This window comes from Lemur catta, chromosome 13 (genome assembly GCF_020740605.2).
Source record: "Lemur catta isolate mLemCat1 chromosome 13, mLemCat1.pri, whole genome shotgun sequence".
Classification (NCBI taxonomy): domain Eukaryota; kingdom Metazoa; phylum Chordata; class Mammalia; order Primates; family Lemuridae; genus Lemur; species Lemur catta.
Window position 1 is genome coordinate 83,231,458 of NC_059140.1, and position 22,104 is coordinate 83,253,561.

Consider the following 22,104-nt stretch of genomic DNA (forward strand, 5'->3'; position numbering starts at 1 on the left):
GGAATCCTATAACTTCTCTGAACAAAATCACATCAGGAACCCACAAAGCCTAGGAGATGCTTTAACATTCTGATGTTTTATTCTATTAAACAAATGCTGAGAGTCACAGACTGTCAAGGCAGAGCCGGCCCAGCTGCCCTCTGCAGATGCAGACGCAGGGCTTGGGGACGGCCACGCGGCTTGCCTGCCACACGGCCGGGGAAGAGCCAGCCTGGGCTGGGGTCTCTAGGCTGCAAGTCTCTTCCAGTCCTCCGAGCCCTGCTACCCCGTGTGCAGGAGTCCCGTTCAGAAGCATCAGCAGTTCACACGGTGGCAGAGCTCACGAGACTCAGGTGGTAAGGAGACGTGTCCCAAAGCACGCCGCGAGTCCCACTCGTGAAGCCGGTCAAGCCGCAGGTCTGGGCGCTTTGTGCACAGCACGCCTGCCAGACTCTCCTCCCCACGCAACCCAGCGACGCTCCCGCTCTGCTGCGGGCAGGGCAGCAAGGCCCGCCATGGCGTGAAGGTCTGGGCAGGCGTGAGGCAGGGTCAACACATACGTCCACAACCCGATGTTAGGGATGTGGGCGCAGGGGCTCCCGCCTGGGCCGTGACGGCCAGCCCTGCCTGACCTGGCCAACATGGTGAGAGGAGAGACCTTGGCCCACCAACACGACAGAGGTTCAGGGATTTTCTGGACAACGATGTACATTTTAGCTTCCAAGTGTGCACACTGTACAAAGGGCAGGATGCCAGATGTTGTGGGTGTCACGGACTGGTGAGAGGAGTCAACTCATTTGGTGTTCAAATCTCTAATTCATCACTCATTAAAGAAAGACTCTCTCCATGGAAAAACATCTTTTTAAATATAATAAAATATATTTTAAAAAATACCTTACGAAACTCCTCAGGAGGTTCAAACAACACTACTGGAAGTAAAACAGCCCACGGACTTGCACAGTTTAAAACACAGCTCTGCTGGACTGACTCCCTGGGCCGACGCTGTGCACTGTCACGACGTGTTAAAAACTATAAAATGATTTTCAGATGAACATCTAGAGAAAATGAAAAGAAAAATAGATCTGGTAAATCTTGGTATTTCATAATTCAAAAATATAAATCTTTAATTACTGGCACCAACTTTAAAAAACACTGGACTCCGTGGCAAGATCCTCTTCTGCAGGGCACATTTTTAACAGCTGTGACGCACGTAAAAATACAACATCCCACCGCGGACACAGTCTGCTTTCAGTGATGTTACAACGTATTTCAGCAGGGGTTTGCTGACTGCTGGTGCTCCTCTTGACCCACGAGGCGCACGGCACGCGCTGCGCTCCTGCAAGCAGGCTGTGACTTTTGGTAAACATAAAGGTCATGCAGAAATCTCCTAAAGCAGCAGCTATGATGACCGATCTCCGAGCACCCCAAAGCAGCTATCTTCTGAGGAGCTCCTCACGGCACCCACACGCACAGCAGAGGCTCCTGCTGCCGCCGTCGGCGCGACTGCGCAGCCCTGCCCAGGCTGTCTCCACGCAGGTGCGGTTCACTTTATCATCTCCACCCATCTCCATTCTCCGCCTAGAAAGGGCTGCGTTTCCCGCCGGTGACTACTGGCCGCGCATACTCTACAAAATCGTCTATGAGAACCGGCCAGGCCCCTAAAGGAAGGCAAACAAACAAATGTCAAAAATCAGTGTCAAAGCAACATGCCCAAAGTCAAAGCATCTTCTCACAGTATCGATCCAACACTTGTATTTCCAGAACACAGATGATGTGACGTTCACAAGCCTCACCTCTCACAGAACGATGTGGCTGAAGCTACCCGACTCTCACTCTGGCCAGGCCAGGTCCCTGAGTGCTGGTGTGCGTGTGCACACACCCTGCCACCCGAGTGTGCCCCTGCGGCTGCACGTGCTGTCCAGTGGCCCAGCCAGTCGGGACCAGCTGAGCAGGAACCGAAGGAAAGGACCCACGTGTCCTCGGGGTGTCCTCGGGGTGGGGCGCAGGGAGCCACTGTCCTCACCATCTGCATTCCTGCCCCCAGCGGGTACTGCCCCCCTGGCTGGACCCACCCAATCCGTGCGCCCCGCTGGGCTCCTGGGATGGCCCGTGCGGCTGGGACCCCGCCTGGCGCCATCGGCGTCTTTCCACGCAGACGTGTCTCACCTCTCCCGCCCCAGCTAGGGCTCCTGGGGGCCCCATGTCTGTCTACATTCAACAAACATTTAGTAGGAGCTTGTCAGGGGGCAGGTATTGTGCTAAGTGCTGCGGACGACAGACATGCAAACCACCCGCCAAGAGCAAGGTGCCGGGTGCCCGGGGTCGCTGCCCCGCTGAGTGCACACCGAGGCGGCCGGAGGGGAGAGCTTCCGCCCCGAGACTGCTCCTGTCCTAACGTGGCAGAGTGCCTGGTGCCCAGCAGGCGTCCACACGTCCTCTGATTTAGTGTCCTGAAATACTGGGGGCACTACTGGGTGTATCAATACACTTCGCAAGTAGACAGAAGTTGAAATCTCCAAATAAGCTTAAATGGCATAATGGAAGAACTGACCTAAGGCATCCAATAGGGCTGAATACTTGGGAGTGTGGTTCCCAAATACCTGCCCGCCTCTGGGGTTCCCCCACAGGGGTCTCTGCATGGCTGGTTTTCAAATGCTTTAGTCTAAGGGACTGTCTGCTCGTCTAAACTAAATACGAAGCCCTACTTTTCCTCTGTGTGATTTACAAGAAATAATAAGGACGTGGCCATTTCCATCACCTCCTCTTCAGTGAGGTGGTGTGTCCAGAGTTGGGGGGCCCGTCTGAATGAGTGTCTGCATCTGTCGCAGCTCTAGAGAAGGGGACACGGTGTCAGGCGGGAGCCTTGCTGACAAGCATCTGAAGCACAACTTCCAGTACCTTCTTCATCGTAGTTAGACATGTCATCTGCAATCATGTTTCCAAAATCCAGCAGAAGGTTCCAAGTGTCCCTTGGAATTGATCTTTTGTGATGTTCCTAATACACAAGAGAAAAAAACCACCAGATTTAAGACAGAACTTAACTCTCAGATGTCCTGGGGGCCTAGTGATCTTCAATTAATGAGTGATGCTCATCGATTTGATCAGGAACAGGTACAATAACAAAACTGTTAAAAGTGAAGAGTAGTAATAGTACTTTGTATAAATGTTACAAGCTAAACAATGCCAATATCCAAATACAGAAAGTAGACATTTAAAAACAAAATAAAACATTTTAAATATTAAAATTATAATCTCCTGTTTCAGTCAAATAAAAGAACAACATTTTTCATCGTGTCATCTGCCCCTCAAACCGATTCTGACACAATGCAGAGCAGTACTAGAGTCTGCATTTCTATTTATTTTAGTTCTACAGTTATTTTTTTAAATACTAGGCAGCTCTTACAGTGGGATGGGACAAATCTCTAAGAACGTTTGTCATTCAGTATTTCAGATCACCCAAAGCCACGGGGAACGACAGGCTACCCACGCAACCGCCACCCGCTGCGGGACCACCCTGCACGCCCCCCTCGCCCCCTGGGCCTGCTCCTCCTCCTCCTCCTGGGCGGCAGAGGTGCTCACTCTCCCGAATCTGGCATTTATCACTCTCTTCACTGTTTCACAAATTACATGTACATATATCCATGCACAGCTTATAAGCACATCTTATGTTTTAAAATGTTATTAACTGCCAGCAAATTGTATCTAGTTTTCTGCAACTTATTTTTTTTCCCATTTAACACTACGTTTGACATGTAAGCTGACTGACACGTGTGAATCTAAATTCATTCATGTTCTCTGCACCATCGCTGTGTTCCACTGAACTGATATTCCTATTTTTCGACCCGTTCTCCTGTGGCCGTCCCAGTGTTCTGCTGTTGAGACGCCGTGGGCACCATGCTCCTGTCTCTGTGCCCGAGGGCAGGAGGAGCCTGGGAAGTGTCTGCAACTTAGGCTGGAGCCCAGGGACAGAGCAGGAGCGATGGGCACACGGTCATTGACCTCTGGGTGTTCTGCAGAAGGAACACGCGCAGGACGCACAAAGACACACCGCCGTGACGCCTCCCTGCCACAGGTGGCCTGCGGGACTTGGCGCCACCTTCCTCAGACAGCTTCCGCCCTCTGCCTGCAACGCCCCGTGGGCACCATTGCCAGATGAGGACACCGAGGCTCTGGGAAGTAACTTGCCAAAGTGGCAGAGCAGAGTCCCCGCTCCTGGTATCATAAACTGAATGGTGGGGGGGTGCTGATTCACCTTGGCCAGGCTGTGGGCTGCGCCGCGTGGGCAGGACAGTGGGAGAGGCTGGGTAGTGCGGCTGTCACCAGTGCTGCCTTCTCTGCAGCTTGTGCCCCAGTTGCCCCCTCACCCTACAGCTGCGCCTGCTGCCCGGGCCGGACAGGCACCAGTGGGGCGAAAGCACAGTGCTTCCCTCGAGGGCCATGCAGGCCTCCTTTCTTTTCGAGTACTTTTGAAAATGGCATCAGACCATGAACACACAGGCCACGGCCGGGTCCCTGGACGACGGGGCACAACCCACAGTTCCAGAGCCCACGACTCACAGGAAATGTGGTGCTTGGCCCTTTCCGTAAGGATCTGAACTTTCTCAGTGGAAATACGGTCATCTAGGGTCCTCAGAGGAGATGACAGGTCAAGGCTGCGGAGGTTTGCAGCAGATCTTCCCGAAAGCCCAGGTCCGGAGGAGCGCCCCCCCCCCGCCCCCCGCCAGGCCCAGCCACTGCTGCTCTTGCTTGGCGGCAGCGCTGGGAGGCAGCCGGTCTGGTCCTGTGGATCTCTGTGCAGAACTCCCCATGGGAGAGTTTGGTCCGATGGTTATAAACGGCCCGAACCTGCTGACTCCCCTTCACTCTGGGCACACGCAAGCCAGACGCTTACCAGTAAGAACGTGTTCCAAAGATCCAAAAATTTAAACCTTCCAGATAATACTAATTTCCAATATGCAACAGCCATTTCTAAATCTGGCAAAAAGAGAGAAAGAGCAGTTAATAAATCCCAACCTCATTTTCTACTGCACAAAACAATGACCACTTCTTAGCACACTGACATTCACTTGATCGATAAAATTCAGCAATCCTACCCCAGAGTCACATGAGGCTTAGTCTCTACAGAAGTGCTCCTGAGAATTGCATACAGTTTAATTTTATAAATCTGGGAAACTTACTCAGAAAAGGATTTGTGTATTAAGTTATTCGATCATATAAATAATTATCCCCGAATTAATCTGTTTGGAGACTCAAATTTTCATATATGTTGGGCTTTCTTTAAAACCTGACCTGATCTGAATACCATCAATGCACGTAATTTGTTTTTAAAAACAGGCCACTGCCCTTTCTACGTGCTGAACTGCAACGACGGGTTTAGAAAGGAAGGGACGCACCACTCTCCAAACAGAATGTGACTCACAGCTGTGCTATGCAAGCATCGTGAGGACTCTGGGTTTCTGACTGCGCAGTCTGTGTGGCGAGGGAAAGCCTTCTCACCGATGTGAGGATATTTACAGACTAGACTGCTCATCAGTCCCAGCCAGTGTCCTCGTCTCCCCTGACTGGAAGCAGCGATCGCTCCAGGTCTTCCACACACATCAACGGTGCCAGAGTGGGCTCCGTCAACGCTCACGGCGTCTGACGTAGCACCAACGCCGAGCGTCGGGGCTGTTGTGGGGCAGTGTCTCCATCCGTAACTGTCACCGCAAGTTCAATGACTGTGGCTGTTCACATGCTTGACACGACAAGTCCATAAAGGGGCTGAGAAGCTAATTTCTTAAAACTGACCACCTTTAATCACGTGAACAGTGTTCACACTTTTAGGCAATAAAGAAAGGTTATATACTGAAACGATTTCCTAATTACATTTTTATGTATGTATGTCAAGTAAACTAATGTAAAAAGCAGATTAATAAATATATTAAGGTAACAGATTAGTTTAAGTGAAAAATACCCAACTAAACACTTGTCCAAAGATTTTCTTCTAAATATGGCTTAATCCCACTTAGACAAAAATTATTAAAATTGGAGCTCTAACTTGAGACTTTCAGGGTCAATCATTATTAAAATCAGATGAGGGATAAATGAGTAGCAGCCAACTTTAAATAAATGCTTCTGTGTTCCCTGTGTGTTTAAGGGGTTCACAGCTTCCTCAGTCGCAAACACCCTGGAGTCTTAGTCAGAAAGGGAGAGGTGGAAAGTCCCAGGCAGCTGGCAGGGAATGGCTCTCTAAACCTTACCTATGGGACCCGCAGTGTAAGGCTAGGATGGTTAGTCTGGCCCTGCTTACAAGGCTACGTCCTTGTCACTTGGGAGGACTTAGTGGGAACCTACTCGCAGCTCATCGCAGAGCGGCGAAGCGCTCACTGGGGCCTGCGCTGGGCCTGGAAGGAAAGAGCAACAGGTTTATGGCGCACGCAGTCATCCAGCGGCTCTCGGGCTGGGCTCGGCCCCGGAAACCTTTCTCACAAAGACTCTGATCTGCATGTGTGTACACCACAAAACTAAAAGTAAATATATGAATTTTCAGTATTAAATATTATTTATGTAAAAGTGTTTAATATCGTCCCAACTGGACTGAGCCATTAGGTTGGTCGTGGCAGAGCCTGAGACACGACCCACAGCCACGCGGGCTGCATCTTCACCACAGCGTCTTCCTCCAAGAACCTCCAGGAAGTCTTATCTCCTGAGTAAGAAAACGGTGTTATTTAAAATTCAGGCTTGTGATGGTCTACAAGGATCTTACGGCAGAAATAAAAATCATCTAATTGTCATGAAACTTTACTTTCTCAAACATCAAGACTCTCCAACAGCTCATACCAGACTCCAGCCAGTGTGAGACCACGTTAGACTTTTACACTGAGACGAAGAGTAAATAACTTTAATTATTCTCTTTATGAGGCTGACCATAATTAGGTACAGGGGAATAATAATCTTATATAAAACAACATAGCACTCATAACCTTAACGTGCGCACACAGACACACGCAAACATGAAGGAAATAAAGGATCGATTTCTCTTTTGATTCCACGTTTCTGCTGCAGCCCATGCTTTTTCTAGGAACTATCGGAACATTGTGTCAATCTCTTTAATTTACATTTAATTCTTCAGAAGACAGACCATGTAGCAAACATACTGTACTTTGGTAAATCGATTGCTCTGTTTTTGGTTTATAGTCATAAAATTATTTTCTTGCTTTATTTCTTTTTTTAAAAAGCCCTCATAAACTTTCTAAAATAGTGTTGTAATCTATTTGAAATGTTCACACAATCTAATCATTTTCTTCAGAGACTATTATTTCAATATAATTTTGTATTCTTTCAATTACTCTCATGAAGCAAATCAACAGAATTGGTAACTCTTCTAATTCTCCAGTGAATGATTTGTTTTTTTTCTGAGGCAGGGTCTTGCTCTGCGGGCCAGGCTGGGGCGCAGTGGCATCATCACAGCTCACCGTGGCCTCCAGCTCCCGGGCTCGGCGATCCTCCAGCCTTGGCTCACAGAGTGCTGGACCACGGGTGTGAGCCCCTGCACCCAGCCCTCTAGGGAAGGATTTTGATACACGTTTTATTTAAGTGTCTACAGAAATAAAATAAATAGGAAGATAATTCTTTGTTCTCAGTAGAGAATTAAAAGATAAACTATAAATTTGTTGTAACTGTTAATGGCCTATTCTGCTACTTGATGCTTCAGGAAATTTACGAAATAGAAGCTGAACAAATCACGTCCCGTATCTCAAAAAGGCTTCAAAACATTATCCTTATCCTAAACTTTTAAAAAATATTTGTGGAGAAAGAAAATACATTTTGTAACTTCAGATTGGGCACTTCCTTTAGACTCTAATTTACAACCTTTTGGAAATTACTATGGAATTAAAAGGTGTGCCAGATGGGACAGTGTGGAGGGAGGTGACCCGCGGTTCCCAGGACAGCAGCCTGGGGAGAGAGGCGCCCGCAGCACCAACGCCGCAGGTCCTGAGGACACGAGGGAGTCCTTGGGTGTCACCACCTGGCCCCACCGCTGGCTGACACTCCCCACTGAACCAAGTCACACCCTGGGGGGCACATGTGCCGCCCAGCAGAGTCCTGCCCAAGCTCCTGACCCACACACAGGACGGTGAGCTGCCAAAGGGTGACACATCTGAAGCCACTGAGCTCCGAGGTGCTCCTGTGCGGTACCTACTGACACCAACGGGGGGCGGCAGTGAGACCAGCGAGCCCCCGAGATGCCCACCCTGCTGGTCTGCGGATCCCCCCGGCAAGGCCTAGAAAAGTTCCTAGGACTTTTCCATATCTGGCAGGTTGTTAACACGACATTGTAAGATAAACATTCTTAAAACACTACCTACACGAGAGTTAAATGAAATGAAACCCTGTTAACACTTTTTTTCATTTCAACATCAAAAGGGAAAAATCCCCTAGACTGCAAAATATCAACAAATATAAATGATTATTTCTAACAGAAGCAGAATCACTGTAGGATCATATTGAAGATATTGGAGTAATAGTTTAACATAGAAAAAATACTGCTTTATCATTCATTGAAATTTCAAGGTGTCCTTCCTGATAACCACTTAACAATAAAGAAAAATTGCTGTTATTTTGAAATTTGCATCAGACTAATTCTCACTCATTTGTAAAAGGAAGCTAGATAATCCTCTGAGAATTAGACCGCATTCCTTAGATTTTCCTTTTGAAGAATAATGATCATTACACTCAGACTGGAATTGGCCAAATTTAGAGGCAAAAGGGATGCAGTATTTCCCACCTGGGTAAATGTCACCATGGAAAAGGGGAGGGGTCAGCAAACAGACGTGAAGAGAAAACAAAAGCCTGAGATGAAACAGCAGCTGCAGCAGGAACAGCCACCAGCTGGGAACGCAGCCCTGTCCTCACCGAGTGGTCGTCCCCCACAGGGACCCTGAGGGCACTGACCACAGCTCCTATGTAATCAGGGAACAAACTGAAACAGCCTTTAACTTCGATGACGATTTTGCCTCAGCCTGGTAGGAACACAGTGGAGTCGGGGCGATGAAGAGCAAGAGTCTTCGTCCCCAAAGTAAAAGTCAGCCTGTAAAGGAGCAGCCTTGGCACGCCCGTTAGGATGGCTGTTATTCAAACACAAAAACAAAAAGGCGCATTCCTTCATGGCCGAGGGAACGGGACGTGGCGTGGCCACTGCAGAAACCATGTGCACACAGGTGCCGCCCCGCCCGGCACCTCCACTTCCGGGCACCCCAAGAGCACAGGAAGCAGGGACTGAGCAGGCCAGTGAGCACCCGTGTCACTGACGGATGATGGGTAAACACGTGGCGTCTGCACACGTGGATGTGACTCGGCCTTAACAAGGACACTGTGACAGGTTGAGCAGCTGAGTGAGCCCTGAGGTCGTACGTCACGTGGGATAAGCCATGACAGAAAGGCAGACCCCGCAGAACCACCGAGGTGAGGTCCCAGCTCCGCTCAGAGGCAGCAGGCAGACGGCTGCTGGGCGGACAGGGGAGGTGGGCGCTCCGTCGGGACAGAGTGTCAGTCTGGGAAGATGGAAAATTTCTGGAAATAGATCCTAGTGATGTTTACACATTGTGAATGCACTTAATGCTACTGAACTGTACACTTAAAAACAGTTAAAACGGTTAAAAGAAAAAACAACAGTCTTGGGGACACAAACCCCCAGGGACTCCTGACTTGGCTAGTTTAGAACAAGAAGTTCTGTGCTCAGCCACTCTCTTCTCTCCTCCAGACAAGCAATCTACGAGAGTCAATACCAAAGTCACTGGAGAGGATTCTGGAAGGCAGCAGAGGCAGCATAGTTTTAAAATTTCTCTGAATCCTCACATAAAACGGAAAATGCAACTAGACAGCAAAACCTGTAGGCAGCATTTACAATACATTTCAGTGACGAAGTATCATCACGAACCTAAATTACAGCAGCAGAGGATGAGCCTGACCAGCAACAAGGCCCCCGTCGAGGCACAGGGGCGAAGTCAGAGGGCGCGGGGTCTCTCACGCGTGTAAGGACCGGAGGCCTCGGAGCGGCCAGGGGTGTGCGTGGGCGTCGGGCGCACATGGGCCTGGGCCTGGCTGTGGCTGAGCACGGAGTGTGCGACAGGCCGGAGGGCTGAGGCCTCCCAGGCCCTGTGGACCTCAAACTGCCCTGCCAGGGCCATCTGCCCAGCAGGACGGGCAGGGACGACAGAGACAGGACAGAGAGAAGACGCGAAGAACAGAACCAGAAAACCTGAGAAAGCAAGGTTTTCTCACGCTTCCGTGTGCCACGTGCATGCACACACGCAGACACGAGAAAGCAAACTCCACGCTTCTGTATGGCACACGCACACACACATGCAAACACACCACAGAAGAGTAAACACTATGAAGTAAAAAAAGCTCCTCCGAAGCATCCTCCTTCCAGAAGTCTAGGGAAACTAATTTCATACAAAACCGAGCAACACGGCCGCAGTGAGGTCACACCCCGCACAGCGGCCCTGAGGCAACGGTGCCACAAACAGCACTATCATCCCAGCACACACAGATAGAGTGCAGCAAAGGTATGACCTTCGGCTTCAAAACAGGACAAAAGACAGGGAGAAATCAAACAAAACACGAAAGCCCATTTACGAGAATTAGAAACACTCAAACATTAGGGGACAAGATTCAGGAATCAGAAACACGGAAAGTCATTCCAAACATCACTGAACTAGAAGGCGTGTAAGAGCGAGGAGTCCCAGTACGGTCACGTGCACCAGGACGTCGCCTGGTCAACGACGGACTGTGCAGACGGTGACCCCGTAAGGTTCTCGCACCGTATTTTTACTGCACCCTTTGTGTGTTTCGGTATGTTAGGGTACAGGAGTGCTGGCCACTGTGTTGGCACTGCCCCTAGTGCCCAGTACAGCAACGTGACGTGCAGGTTTACAGCCTGGGAGCACAGCCCACACCACACGGCCGAGGGGCAGCGGCTGTACACGCCACGATGTTGACCCAACGCTGAAGTCGCCTAATGACGCACTGCTCAGAACCCATCCCTGCTGTTCAACGATGCGCGACTGTAATGACTTCAGAGGAAAAGAGGAGAAAAAGGAAGATTTTTCTTTTTTTTTGATACACAGTCTCTGTCACCCAGGCTAGAGTGCCGTGGCATTATCACAGCTCACAGCAACCTCAAACTCCTGGGCTCACGCGATCCTTCTTCCTCAGCCTCCCGAGTAGCTGGGACTACAGATGTGCACCACACACCCACCTATGTTTTTATTTTTAGTAGAGACGGGGGTCTCACTCTTGCTCAGGCTGGTCTTGAACTCCTGAACTCAAGCGATCCGCCCACCCCGGCCTCCCAAGAGTGCTGGGATTACAGGCATGAGCCACCGCGCCCGGCCAGGAAGATTGTTTTTAAAATAAAAAAGAAACAAAGTCCAGATAGAAAGGATCTGAGAGAAAGTTGCCAGCACTGTAGACAGGCAAAGAGGATCTATAGGCGTCTCTGTGGAGACTAAAACTAAATAAAAGGAACAGAACAAATGGTCAAAACAGTGATTAAAGAACATTTTCCTGAAATAAGAGAAGATTAGAAACTGTATAGTGAAAGCACAAGCACACCTGAGAACGCTGACTCTGAATGACAAAGAACACCCCGACGCTTCAGTAAAATTACTTAGCTTGAGAGAAAAAGGAAAAATATCCTTTGGACATCAGGGCAAAAACAGTAAGTAACTTAAAAGGCAAAGAAAATTAGATTATGATCAGACTATTCAACAACAATCTGTGCCAGAAGAAATAGAATAACATATTTAAGATATTCAAAGAACGAAAAATACGAGGCCAGGATTGTGTATATAGCAAAACTGTTACCAGCATGCAAGGACTCAAAGAATATTTTCCCTGAAACCACTTCCCATGGAGCCACTGGAAACTGAATTTCAAAAACCAAGTAAGCAGAGAGATGCCGTGCCAGTGAGGAGCACGGGCTGCCGGCAGAACTCTGACTGCACACTGAAAAGCACGTTTCTGACTGCGTACTCAGCAAACAGAGACACGGTCGGACTATTTTCTTAAATGAGGAGAGAAGATGTAATTGTATTGGTGGAGACAACATTAGTATCACTGTTCTGAGACTGTGGCAAGTGCAGAGTGGGGTCTAGTAACTGGTAATTACGTGATACGCTAATTGCGTCATCCTCCCTGCTCTGAGAACTAGGGCAGGAGAAAGGATATACGATTGAAATACAGGAATGCTTAAGCAAATGAACAAACAAAAACACTGCAAAACCAATCTGAAGTCCTGAATTTGAACTGAAAGCATCAGAATCAACCTCTGCTTACTGAGAAACATAAAAACAGGGACCAACTCTGTGTCCAAGAACACCCCGGTGACCAGGTTAACGAGGACCAACTCAGTATACACCAGCATCCCAGGGACCAGGTTAACGAGGACGAATTCAGCATCCACCAGCATCCCAGGGACTAGGTTAATGAAGACCAACTCAGTATCCACCAGCATCCCAGGGACCAGGTAACGAGGACCAACTTGTCACTCACCAGCATCCCAGGGACCAGGTTAATGAAGACCAACTCAGCATCCACCAGTAAGTATCCCAAGGACTCGCTTAACGAGGACCAACTCAGCATCCACCAGCATCCCAGGGACCAGGTTAAGGAGGATCAACTCGGCATTCACCAGCATCCAGGGACCAAGCCAATGAGGACCAACTCAGCATCCACCACCATCCCAGGTACCAGGTTGAGGAGGTTAAGGAGAACCAACTCACCATCCACCAGCATCCCAGGAACCAGGTGAATGAGGACCAACTTGTCACCCACCAGCATCCCAGGGACCAGGTTAACGAGGTTAACGAGGATGAACTCAGCATCCACCAGAATCCCTGGGACCAGGTTAACGAGGTTAACAAGGACCAACTCAGCATCCACCAGCATCCCAGGGACCAGGTTAACGAGGATCCACTCCGCATTTACCAGCATCCCAGGTACCAGGTTAAGGAAGACCAACTCAGTATCGACCAGCATCCCAGGCAACACGTCAACGAGGACCACTTGATATCTACCAGCATCCCAGGGACCAGGTGACCAAGGACGAACTCAGTATCCATCAGCATCCCAGGGACCAGGTTAACGAGGACCAACTCAGTATCCACCAGCATCCCAGGGACCAGGTTAAGGAGGACCAACTCGTCCTCCACCAGCATCCCAGGGACCCGGTGAACAAGGACCAATTCGGTGCCCACCAGCATCCCAGGGACCAGGTCAACGAGGACCCACTCTGCATCCACCAGCATCCCAGGGACCAGGTTAACGAGGACCACCTCAGCATCCACAGCGTCCCAGAAACCAGGTTAATGAGGACCAACTCAGTATCCACCAGCATCCCAGGGACCAAGTTAACGAGGACCAATTCAGTATCCACCAGCATCCCAGGGACTAGGTTAAGGAGGACCAACTCGTCCTCCACCAGCATCCCAGGGACCCGGTGAACGAGGACCAATTCGGTGCCCACCAGCATCCCAGGGACCAGGTCAACGAGGACCAACTCAGCACCCATCAGAATCCCAGGGACCAGGTTAACGAGGACCAACTCAGGATCCACCAGCCTCCTAGGGACTAGGTCAACGAGGACCAACTCAGCATCCACCAGCACCCCAGGGACCAGGTTAACAAGGACCAACTTGTCACCCACCAGCATCCCAGGAACCAGGGTAACGAGGACCAACTCGGCATCCACCAGTATCCCAGGGACCAGGTTAACAAGGACCAACATCTGACCCACCAGCATCCTAGGGACCAGGTAAACAAGGACCAACTCTGTATCCACCAGCATCCCAGGGCCAGGTTAACGAGGACCAACTCAGCATCCACCAGCATCCCAGGGACCAGGTTAACGAGGACCAACTTGTCACCCAGGAGCATCCCAGGCACCAGGTTAAGGAGGTTAACGAGGACCAACTCAGCATCCACCAGCATCCCAGGGACCAGGTTAACAAGGACCAACTCAGTATCTACCAGCATCATAGGGACAAGGTTAACGAGGACCAACTCAGCACCCACCAGCATCCCAGGGACCAGGTTAACAAGGTTAACGAGGACCAACATGGCATCCACCAGCATCCCAGGGACCAGGTTAACGAGGATGAACTCAGCATTCACCAGCATCTCAGGTGCCAGGTTAATGAGGACCAACTCAGCATCCACCAGCATCCCAGAAACCAGGTTAACGAGAACCAACTCTACACCACCAGCATCCAAGGGACCAGGTTATCGAGGACGAATTCAGTACCCACCAGCATCCCAGGGACCATATTAACGAGGTTAACGAGGACCAACATGGCATCCACGAGCATCCCAGGTACCAGGTTAAGGAGGACCAACTCAGCACCCACCAGAATCCCAGGGACCCGGTTAACAAGGACCAACTCTGCATCCACCAGCATCCCAGGAACCAAGTGAACGAGGACCAACTCAGCATCCACCAGCATCCCAGGGACCAGGTTAACGACCAATTTGTCACCCAGTATCGCAGAAACCAGGGTAACAAGGACCAACTCGGTATCCACCAATATCCCAAGGACCCGGTTAACGAGGACCAACTCAGCACCCACCAGAATCCCAGGGACCAGGTTAATGAGGTTAACGAGCACCGACTCAGCATCCACCAGCATCCGTGGGACCAAGTTAAAAAGGTTAACGAGGACCAACTCAGGATCACCGGCATCCCAGGGACCAGGTTAAGGAGGACCAACTCAGCACCCACCAGCATCCCAGGGACCAGGTTAACGATGATCAACTCAGCACCCACCAGAATTCTAGGGACCTAGGGAATTCTATCGAGAACCACGTCTCCATTCACCAGCATCCCAGGAAACAAGTGAACGAGGGCCAACTCAGCATCCACCAGCATGCCAGGGACCAGGTTAACGAGGACCAACTCAGCACCCATCAGAATCCCAGGGACCTGGTTAACGAGGACCAACTCTGCATCCACCAGCATCTCAGGGACCAAATGAACGAGGACCAACTCAGCATCCACCAGCATCCCAGGGACCAGGTTAACGAGGACCAACTCAGCACCCATCAGAATCCCAGGGACCTGGTGAACGAGGATCAACTCTGCATCCACCAGCATCTCAGGGACCAAATGAACGAGGACCAACTCAGCATCCACCAACCTCCCAGGGACCAGGTTAACGAGGACCAACTCATTACCCACCAGCATCCCAGGGACCAGGTTAAGGAGGACCAACTCGGCTTCCACCAGTATCCCAAGGACCCGGTTCACGAGGACCAACTCAGCATCCACCAGCATCCCAAGGACCATGTTAACGAAGATCAACTTGTCACCCACTAGCATCCCAGGCACCAGGTTAACAAGGTTAACGAGGAGCAACTCAGTATCCACCAGCATCCCAGGGACCAGGTTAACAAGGACCAACTCAGCACCCACCTGCATCCCAGGGACCAGGTTAACGAGGACCAAATCAGCATCCACCAGCATCCCAGGGACCAGGTTAACGAGGACCGACTTCTCACCCACCAGCATCCCAGGGACCATTTTAACGAGGACTGACTTCTCACCCACCAGCATCCCAGGGACCAGCTTAACGAGGACCAACTCAGCACCCACCAGCATCCCAGAGACAAGGTTAACAAGGTTAATGAGGACCAACATGGCATCCACCAGTATCCCAGGGACCAGGTTAACGAGGATCAACTCAGTATTCACCAGCATCTCAGGTACCAGGTTAATGAGGACCAACTCGGGATCCACTAGCATCCCAGAAACCAGGTTAACGAGAACCAACTCTACATCCATCAGCATCCGAGGGACCAGGTTAACGTGGACCAACTCAGCACCCACCATCATCCCAGGGACTACGTCAACGAGGTTAAGGAGGACCAACTTGGCATCCACCAGCATCCCAGGTACCAGCTTAACAAGGACCAACTCAGCACCCACCAGCATCCCAGGGACCAGGTTAACAAGGACCAACTCAGCACCCACCAGCATCCCAGGGACCAGGTTAACGAGGACCAACTCAGGATCCACCAGCATCCCAGGGACCAGCTTAACGAGGACCAACTCAGCATCCACCAGCATCCCAGGGACCAGGTTAACGAGGACCAACTTGTCACCCACTAGTATCCCAGATACCAGGGTAACGAGGACCAACTCGGTATCCACCAATATCCCAAGGACCCGGTTAACGAGGACCAACTCAGCATCCACCAGCATCCCAGGGACCAGGTTAAGGAGGACCAACTCAGCATCCACCAGCATCCCAGGGACCAGGTTAATGAGGATCAACTCGGCATTCACCAGCATCGCAGAAACCAGGTTAACTAGGACCAACTGTGCATCCACCAGCATCCCAGGGACCAGGTTAAGGAGGTTAACGAGGACAAACTCAGAATCCAGCAGCATCCCCGGGACCAGGTTAACGAGGACCAACTCAGCATCCACCAGCAGCCCAGGGACCAGGTGAAGGAGGACCAACTCAGCTTCCACCAGCATCCCAGGGACCAGGTTAACGCTGACCAACTTGGCGTGCACCACCATCCCAGGGACCAGGTTAATGAGGGCCAACGCAGTATTAACTCAGATTCCTCGTCACTAGGTTATGGCCTGAAACCCATTTTCCTCTACAAGAAATCACGGCTTCTTTGAGAAACAGGTGGTGCCCGGTCAGGAGCAGGAAGCACACAGTGGGCCCAGAACGGCATCCTGGAGGCAGGAGGAACCCCTCAAGGCTACTGTGGTCCCTTCAAAAGGACTCAGGACCCCACCTGAAGAGGCTCCCACTGGCCACAGACGGGGCACCCTGAGCTCCAAACAGGGTAATAGCTGCAGTGGATTAAAACCCTTCCAAGGTGTGAAATCCATCAGTTCACAATGATATGGAAAGACAAACACTGAGTGACTTTGAAGGATGCCAGGGAACTGGCTTTCTCCCGAGAGCTGGGATGTTGCAGCCCAGAGCCAGCGCTCACCCCGCCGTGCTGATGGGACTGCGCCTCTGGCAACAGTGCCGATGGCAGGTACTTCTCTATGTGGCCACTCCAAGCAACAGAGGAAAAGGAGGGGCAGAACCTCATCACTCCGCAGCCCTCACACGTCAGCTGGTCTCGGCACTGTGTAGTAAGAGCTGCTAGCGTCCCCAGAATGGAGATGGCCGGACACGTGGGCTCCTGACCCAAGACTCAGCACACACCCAAAAGGCAAAACGTGATCCTGTGCGAGCCCCCGTCATACCGGCCTGAGGAAGACAGCAGGGTCATGTATTTCTCATGCCGCCACGTCAACGGCCACCCAGCAGCGGTGGACTCCAGCCAAGTGGCTGAGTGCTCCCGTGACATGGTCTGGCCCCCGCATGAGCTGTCACAGAGCTGCGAACACAGGTGGGTTTCTCTAACTCTCCCCAACAAAGTAAAAGACGCACCGCCACTGACAACGCTCTACCAACCAGCGGTGTGTCCCCTGAGCACCTCCACGGGGCGGGTTCTGTGCTTCAGCAAGTGACCCCAGCGCGGGCCCAGGACAAGCCTCAGGGCCTGGCACGTCCCCGCTGCCCACTGCCCCGTCTTGGGATCAGCGTGTACCTTCCCACGCCTCCCTCTCCCCTCCCACGCACCGCAGCCCCCGGCCCTGCTACAGCGCTGGGCAGTGACACTGAAGGTGTAAGCAAGATTCCTACAGAGGAAACAATCTTTATCGCCCACAGGGAGGGAGCTGCAGTATTTTCAAATAAAAAGCGAAGGTGGGCTGAACTGTCCGCGTGGCGCTACGCCTGTGCGGTACAGAGAGGGCTTTTATCTGCGGGAGGACACAGGCCACGCGTGCACCTCAGCACTGTCCCCAGACTCTGCGTGGTCACCGTGGGGCACAGTCCACGGGGCCAGCACCTTCGTAACAGCACCACACACGGGCAGTGACAGCGCTTGGTGTGGCCACCGTGACCAAGGCCAAGCCATGTCCCAGAGGCGAGGGCGGGGCCTGTCAGGGTATGCCATGGCAGCACTCCGCCAGCCCAAAGCTTTTCCCGCCGACACAAAGGAGCAGGAAGACGCCACCCTCACTCCCACATGGCTCCACCCGTGACAGACGCTGACGGAGCTACAGTGCGTGAAAAAAATCACTGTTGTTTTCACGTTAATGTTGCTTTTTAAAAACTGAGGTGGACTCATCTGTGCTGAGATTAACTCTGTTTAGGAGTTTTAAAATTGTTATACTTTTTGCTCAAAAAAAGAATACGTCTAGTACAAACCCCGTGGTCAGACCGAGTAAGATGCCACAGAAGACGTGGTAGACTGGGAAGCACTGCTTGGCCCAGAGTGAAGCCGGTTGTGGTCCTGAGGGCAGGGTGGAGAGGGAGGCAGGCCGGGAGTAAGGCTGGCTGCACGGTGGGGGCAACGCAGGGGGAAAGGCCTCGAGGCGACTCCTGCTGGCCCCTGTGAGCGCCCGCTCTGTTCCACTCTCCTGTGACTGCCGACCCCGCACGCCCCTCTCGGTGCCCTGAGCTCTCGGCTGCATGCCAGCCGCCCACCAGGGAAGGGTGTGATGTGCTCGGGCAGAAGGAGCGGGCACTCAGGGGATGTGCCCGGGGTCTTGCCCTGGATCAGTCACTCAACGCCCCAGCCTCGGTTTCCCTACTTATAAAGGAGGGACTACGTGGGGATCAGATAAACACCCCTAACAAAAGCACCTGGCAGCTTACTGAATGCTAGTCCAATTGACAAGGCAAAAGATAAAAGCCGTACCGATGACCCCAGATCTTGCTTTTGGACACCTGAGTGGCGGGGACGACGCACGGGAGACCCCGTGTCCAGGATGAGGCGCCCTCAACCTTTCCTGCTGGACTCCTCACAGCTGAGCAGCACCGTGAGGATGACCTTTTCCTCACCCCGAGCACGCCCATTCCCCAGGAACACCACACGCGTGACGTCCAGCCCTCCACTGTGCACACACACGACCTGCCACTGGGAACGCTAAGCCAGCCGAGGCCTGTGGCCAACACCTCAGTTCCAGGACCGCTTGGTGACCAGTGGTCTCTTCCCAGCCCCTCAGGAGGGCTTGCAAGCGAGGACCGGCCGCAGGAGGCCAGGGTGGGCCGTCAGCGCCTTTCTCTGCCCCATCTCAGTCGGTCAGCACAAGCTGGTCCCTGAACGCTGGGAGGCACAAGGGGACCCAGCAGCCTGCGCCTGCTCCTCCTCCTGTGCCGGCTGTGCCGGGCCCTCCTTCCCTTTCCCTTCTGTGTGCCTGGCCGTGGGCCTGCGGCCTGCAGCGACTGCCCCAGAGCTGCCTCCACAGACGCAGGGCAGCGTCACCTCTTTCCCACAAGTGCCATCTCTGACAGTGCTCGAGGATGCCCTGCACAGGCCCTGCACCCCTCCCTGTGCCCACTCGCTCCCTAAGGCGGGAAAGTATGTCCCCACCGCCCCTCTGGCTCTCCCAGAGGGACCCAGCACTGCCACCTTCGCACGCGTTGGTGGGTTTGTTGAAGCAGTTCCTGAGCCCAATCTCCGCGGCGGGGGCGCAGGAGCTGCCTGCGAGCGGCACCCAGGGCAGCAACAGCCGCTCCGCAGGGAGCTGGAGACCCACAGCGCAAACACAGCCACGCACAACGCTGGAGAAAACACACGCAGGAGAATGAGATCCCTGCCACCAGGCTGGGAAAGGCCCCTCGGCCCTGAGGCGCAGGACTGCTCCTCTCAGGCTGCAGACAGCTCTCCACACAGGAAATCAGGGCAAATGCCCAACGCTTGTGGTGTGTTTGTCTACCTGTGGGTTTTTCCAGCTCCTCCCTCCCTTCCTGACAAGGTCTTGCTCTGTCACCCAGGCTGGAGAGCAGTGGTTCGATCACAGCTCACAGCAACCTCAAACTCCTGGGCTCAAGTGATCCTCCTGCCTCAGCCTCCCGAGTAGCTGGGACTACAGGCATGCGCCACCGTGCCCAGCTAGTCTTCCTATTTTTAGCACAGACGGGGGTCTCACTCTTGCTCAGGCTGATCTTGAACTCCTGAGCTCAAGTGATCCTCCTGCCTCGGCCTCCCAGAGTGCTAGGATTACAGGCGTGAGCCACCGCGCCTGGCCTCTGTTTTCCCATGTAATTTTTAGGAAATTAAATATTATCTTAAAATATTGCTTTTATTTACAGGAGTTCTTTTTTAATATATACTTTCTACTATACCTGTTTAGCCCCTATCTAGAAGACCAGATTAACTCCCTCCAAACTTGTAAGAGATTTCACTGAACTGAGTAAAGTCTGTTACATCAGGCAACAAAGCATAGGTCACTATAGATTGATTTTTAGAAAAACGTAAGTCAGAAATAAACTACATACTACTTAGGTGAAAAACAAACAAAATGAAACCCTCAAATAAACCAAAAACTCAAAATGAAAATTTAAAAAATTTCCAGATGTGTAATTCATAGTAAAATACAAGCTGTATTATAGCAAAACCACATAACTCTCAAAGAAGTACTGAAGTGTAGTTCAATGCATAGGTGTAAATGTGCCAACGCGGCCCCCGGCAGTGGCGGACGGCAGGCCGGGCTGGTGCGCTCTGTGCGGGAAGCATGTTCCACACCCCCTTGTGCACGCTCACCGCTGACGTCCCTGGCCCGTTAGTCAATGGGACACCAATGTGACAGGACACAGAACATTCACAAATTAGCTTACAGCTCAGAATGTAAACACTTAAGCCCGGAAGTCAAGAGACACTGCGGGTGGAGCTTTCCGGCACCGGCGTGAGGACCAGCCCACCTGCGGCAGAGCACACGGAGCAAAGGGAGCAAAGGAGGCAGAGGTGGGCGGAGCATTAGCGCCGGCTGTGCTGAAGCCATGCTGGCTGTGTCACCCAGAATCTCGTCAAGATCTGTGCCTCGCAGTCTGCATTCCATACTCACCTAAACCTTTCTGCCCAGGGTTCTTAGCAAAGGTAAAGGTAAACTGATAAAAGTCTTTAAACTTCGCTGTGTCCTTAAGCTCTTGTTCCAGTCTTGGCAGAAGAGCCTTTAGCTTCTCTGTGCTATCGCACCTGTGACACAGAGACAGTGGCCTGTTACCCGCGGCAGACACGCTTCCCTGGTGGGTGCTCCTGTCCCCGCAGGAACCCTGGCCCGAGTGGGGCTCCGGCTGGAGACCGCCTTTCCCGCCTTCCCCTGCGAGCTGGTGGGGCCCGAGGCCCCGTTCTGAGCGATGGAACGTAAGTGGGCAAGCGCCCTCTCGCCAAGAGGAATGTGACACGCTCTATGGTGGATCGTGGGGGCAGCTGTGCAGCTCTGCGAACACACCACAACCACTGGGGTGTAGACTTTAAATGGGTAAAAATATGGTGCATGAATTGTATCTCAGTAAAACCATCATTAAAAGAAAAAACCGAAAGTAAAATCACTTGCCCTGTTCCTTGAGCTGGAATCGAGGGTGTGGTCCAGCTCTGCACTGTGACCACGCAGAGGCCGCGCCCGATGATGACACCGTGGTGGGATGGGAAAACTTGCAGACCTGAGGCAGCCCACGAGCCCGCACCATTGCCCACCTCTGCGCTGCCAGGCAAGACAGCAGCAGACCCGTCATTTAAGCTGCTGTATTTAGGGGTTTCACCACACAGGCAGGTTCGATTTAAAATGTACAGGTATTATAAAACACAGCTCTATATTGTTTTAAAATGGGATTTTCTTCCAAAAAGTCAATAACTTTAAAAAATGTAAATGTCCTTTAAGGCAGAAACCTAAAATAGTGAAACAAAATCTTTTTAATTTTGGATGCACGGCAAGGAACAGAACGAAAGCAACACTTCACTTATCCAAGGAGAGCAGAGCTAAGGAGAGAAAACTGGAGCCAGCCTCGGAGCAGCCAGAAAAGTCCATAAACATACAGACACGCACAAATGTACAGCTCAACAGTCAGTCCCGTGCCGCACACAATGTTTCGGTCAACCACGGAGTGGTCCCTTAAGATCACAATGGAGCCGAAAGCTCCCATGGCCTGGTGGCACGGCTGCAATTGCAGCCGTCACAGCGTGGTGGCACAGCGCAGCACCTTTTCTGTGTTCAGGTAATACCTCCCTACAGCTGCTGCAGTATTCACCACCTCGACCCGCAGCACAGGCCTGTGGCCT

General features: G+C 51.9%; 1 protein-coding gene across 6 annotated transcripts in view; it reads right to left on the bottom strand.

The window, feature by feature from the left end:
* Positions 1–60: 60 nt before the first annotated feature.
* Positions 61–22,104, bottom strand: part of DCUN1D2 (defective in cullin neddylation 1 domain containing 2) — a 37,001-nt gene continuing 14,957 nt past the window's right edge. For 5 of the 6 annotated variants that reach the window (XM_045566698.1, XM_045566700.1, XM_045566701.1 and 2 more), the window contains 4 exons: positions 20,891–21,021; positions 4,871–4,953; positions 2,878–2,974; positions 61–1,637 (listed from right to left, as the gene is read on the bottom strand). In XM_045566698.1, coding sequence (XP_045422654.1) covers positions 1,558–1,637; positions 2,878–2,974; positions 4,871–4,953; positions 20,891–21,021 — 391 coding nt within the window. In that variant the 3' untranslated portion in view covers positions 61–1,557. The remainder of the gene's footprint in view (positions 1,638–2,877; positions 2,975–4,870; positions 4,954–20,890; positions 21,022–22,104) is intronic. The other variant, XR_006738796.1, reaches the window with a different exon arrangement.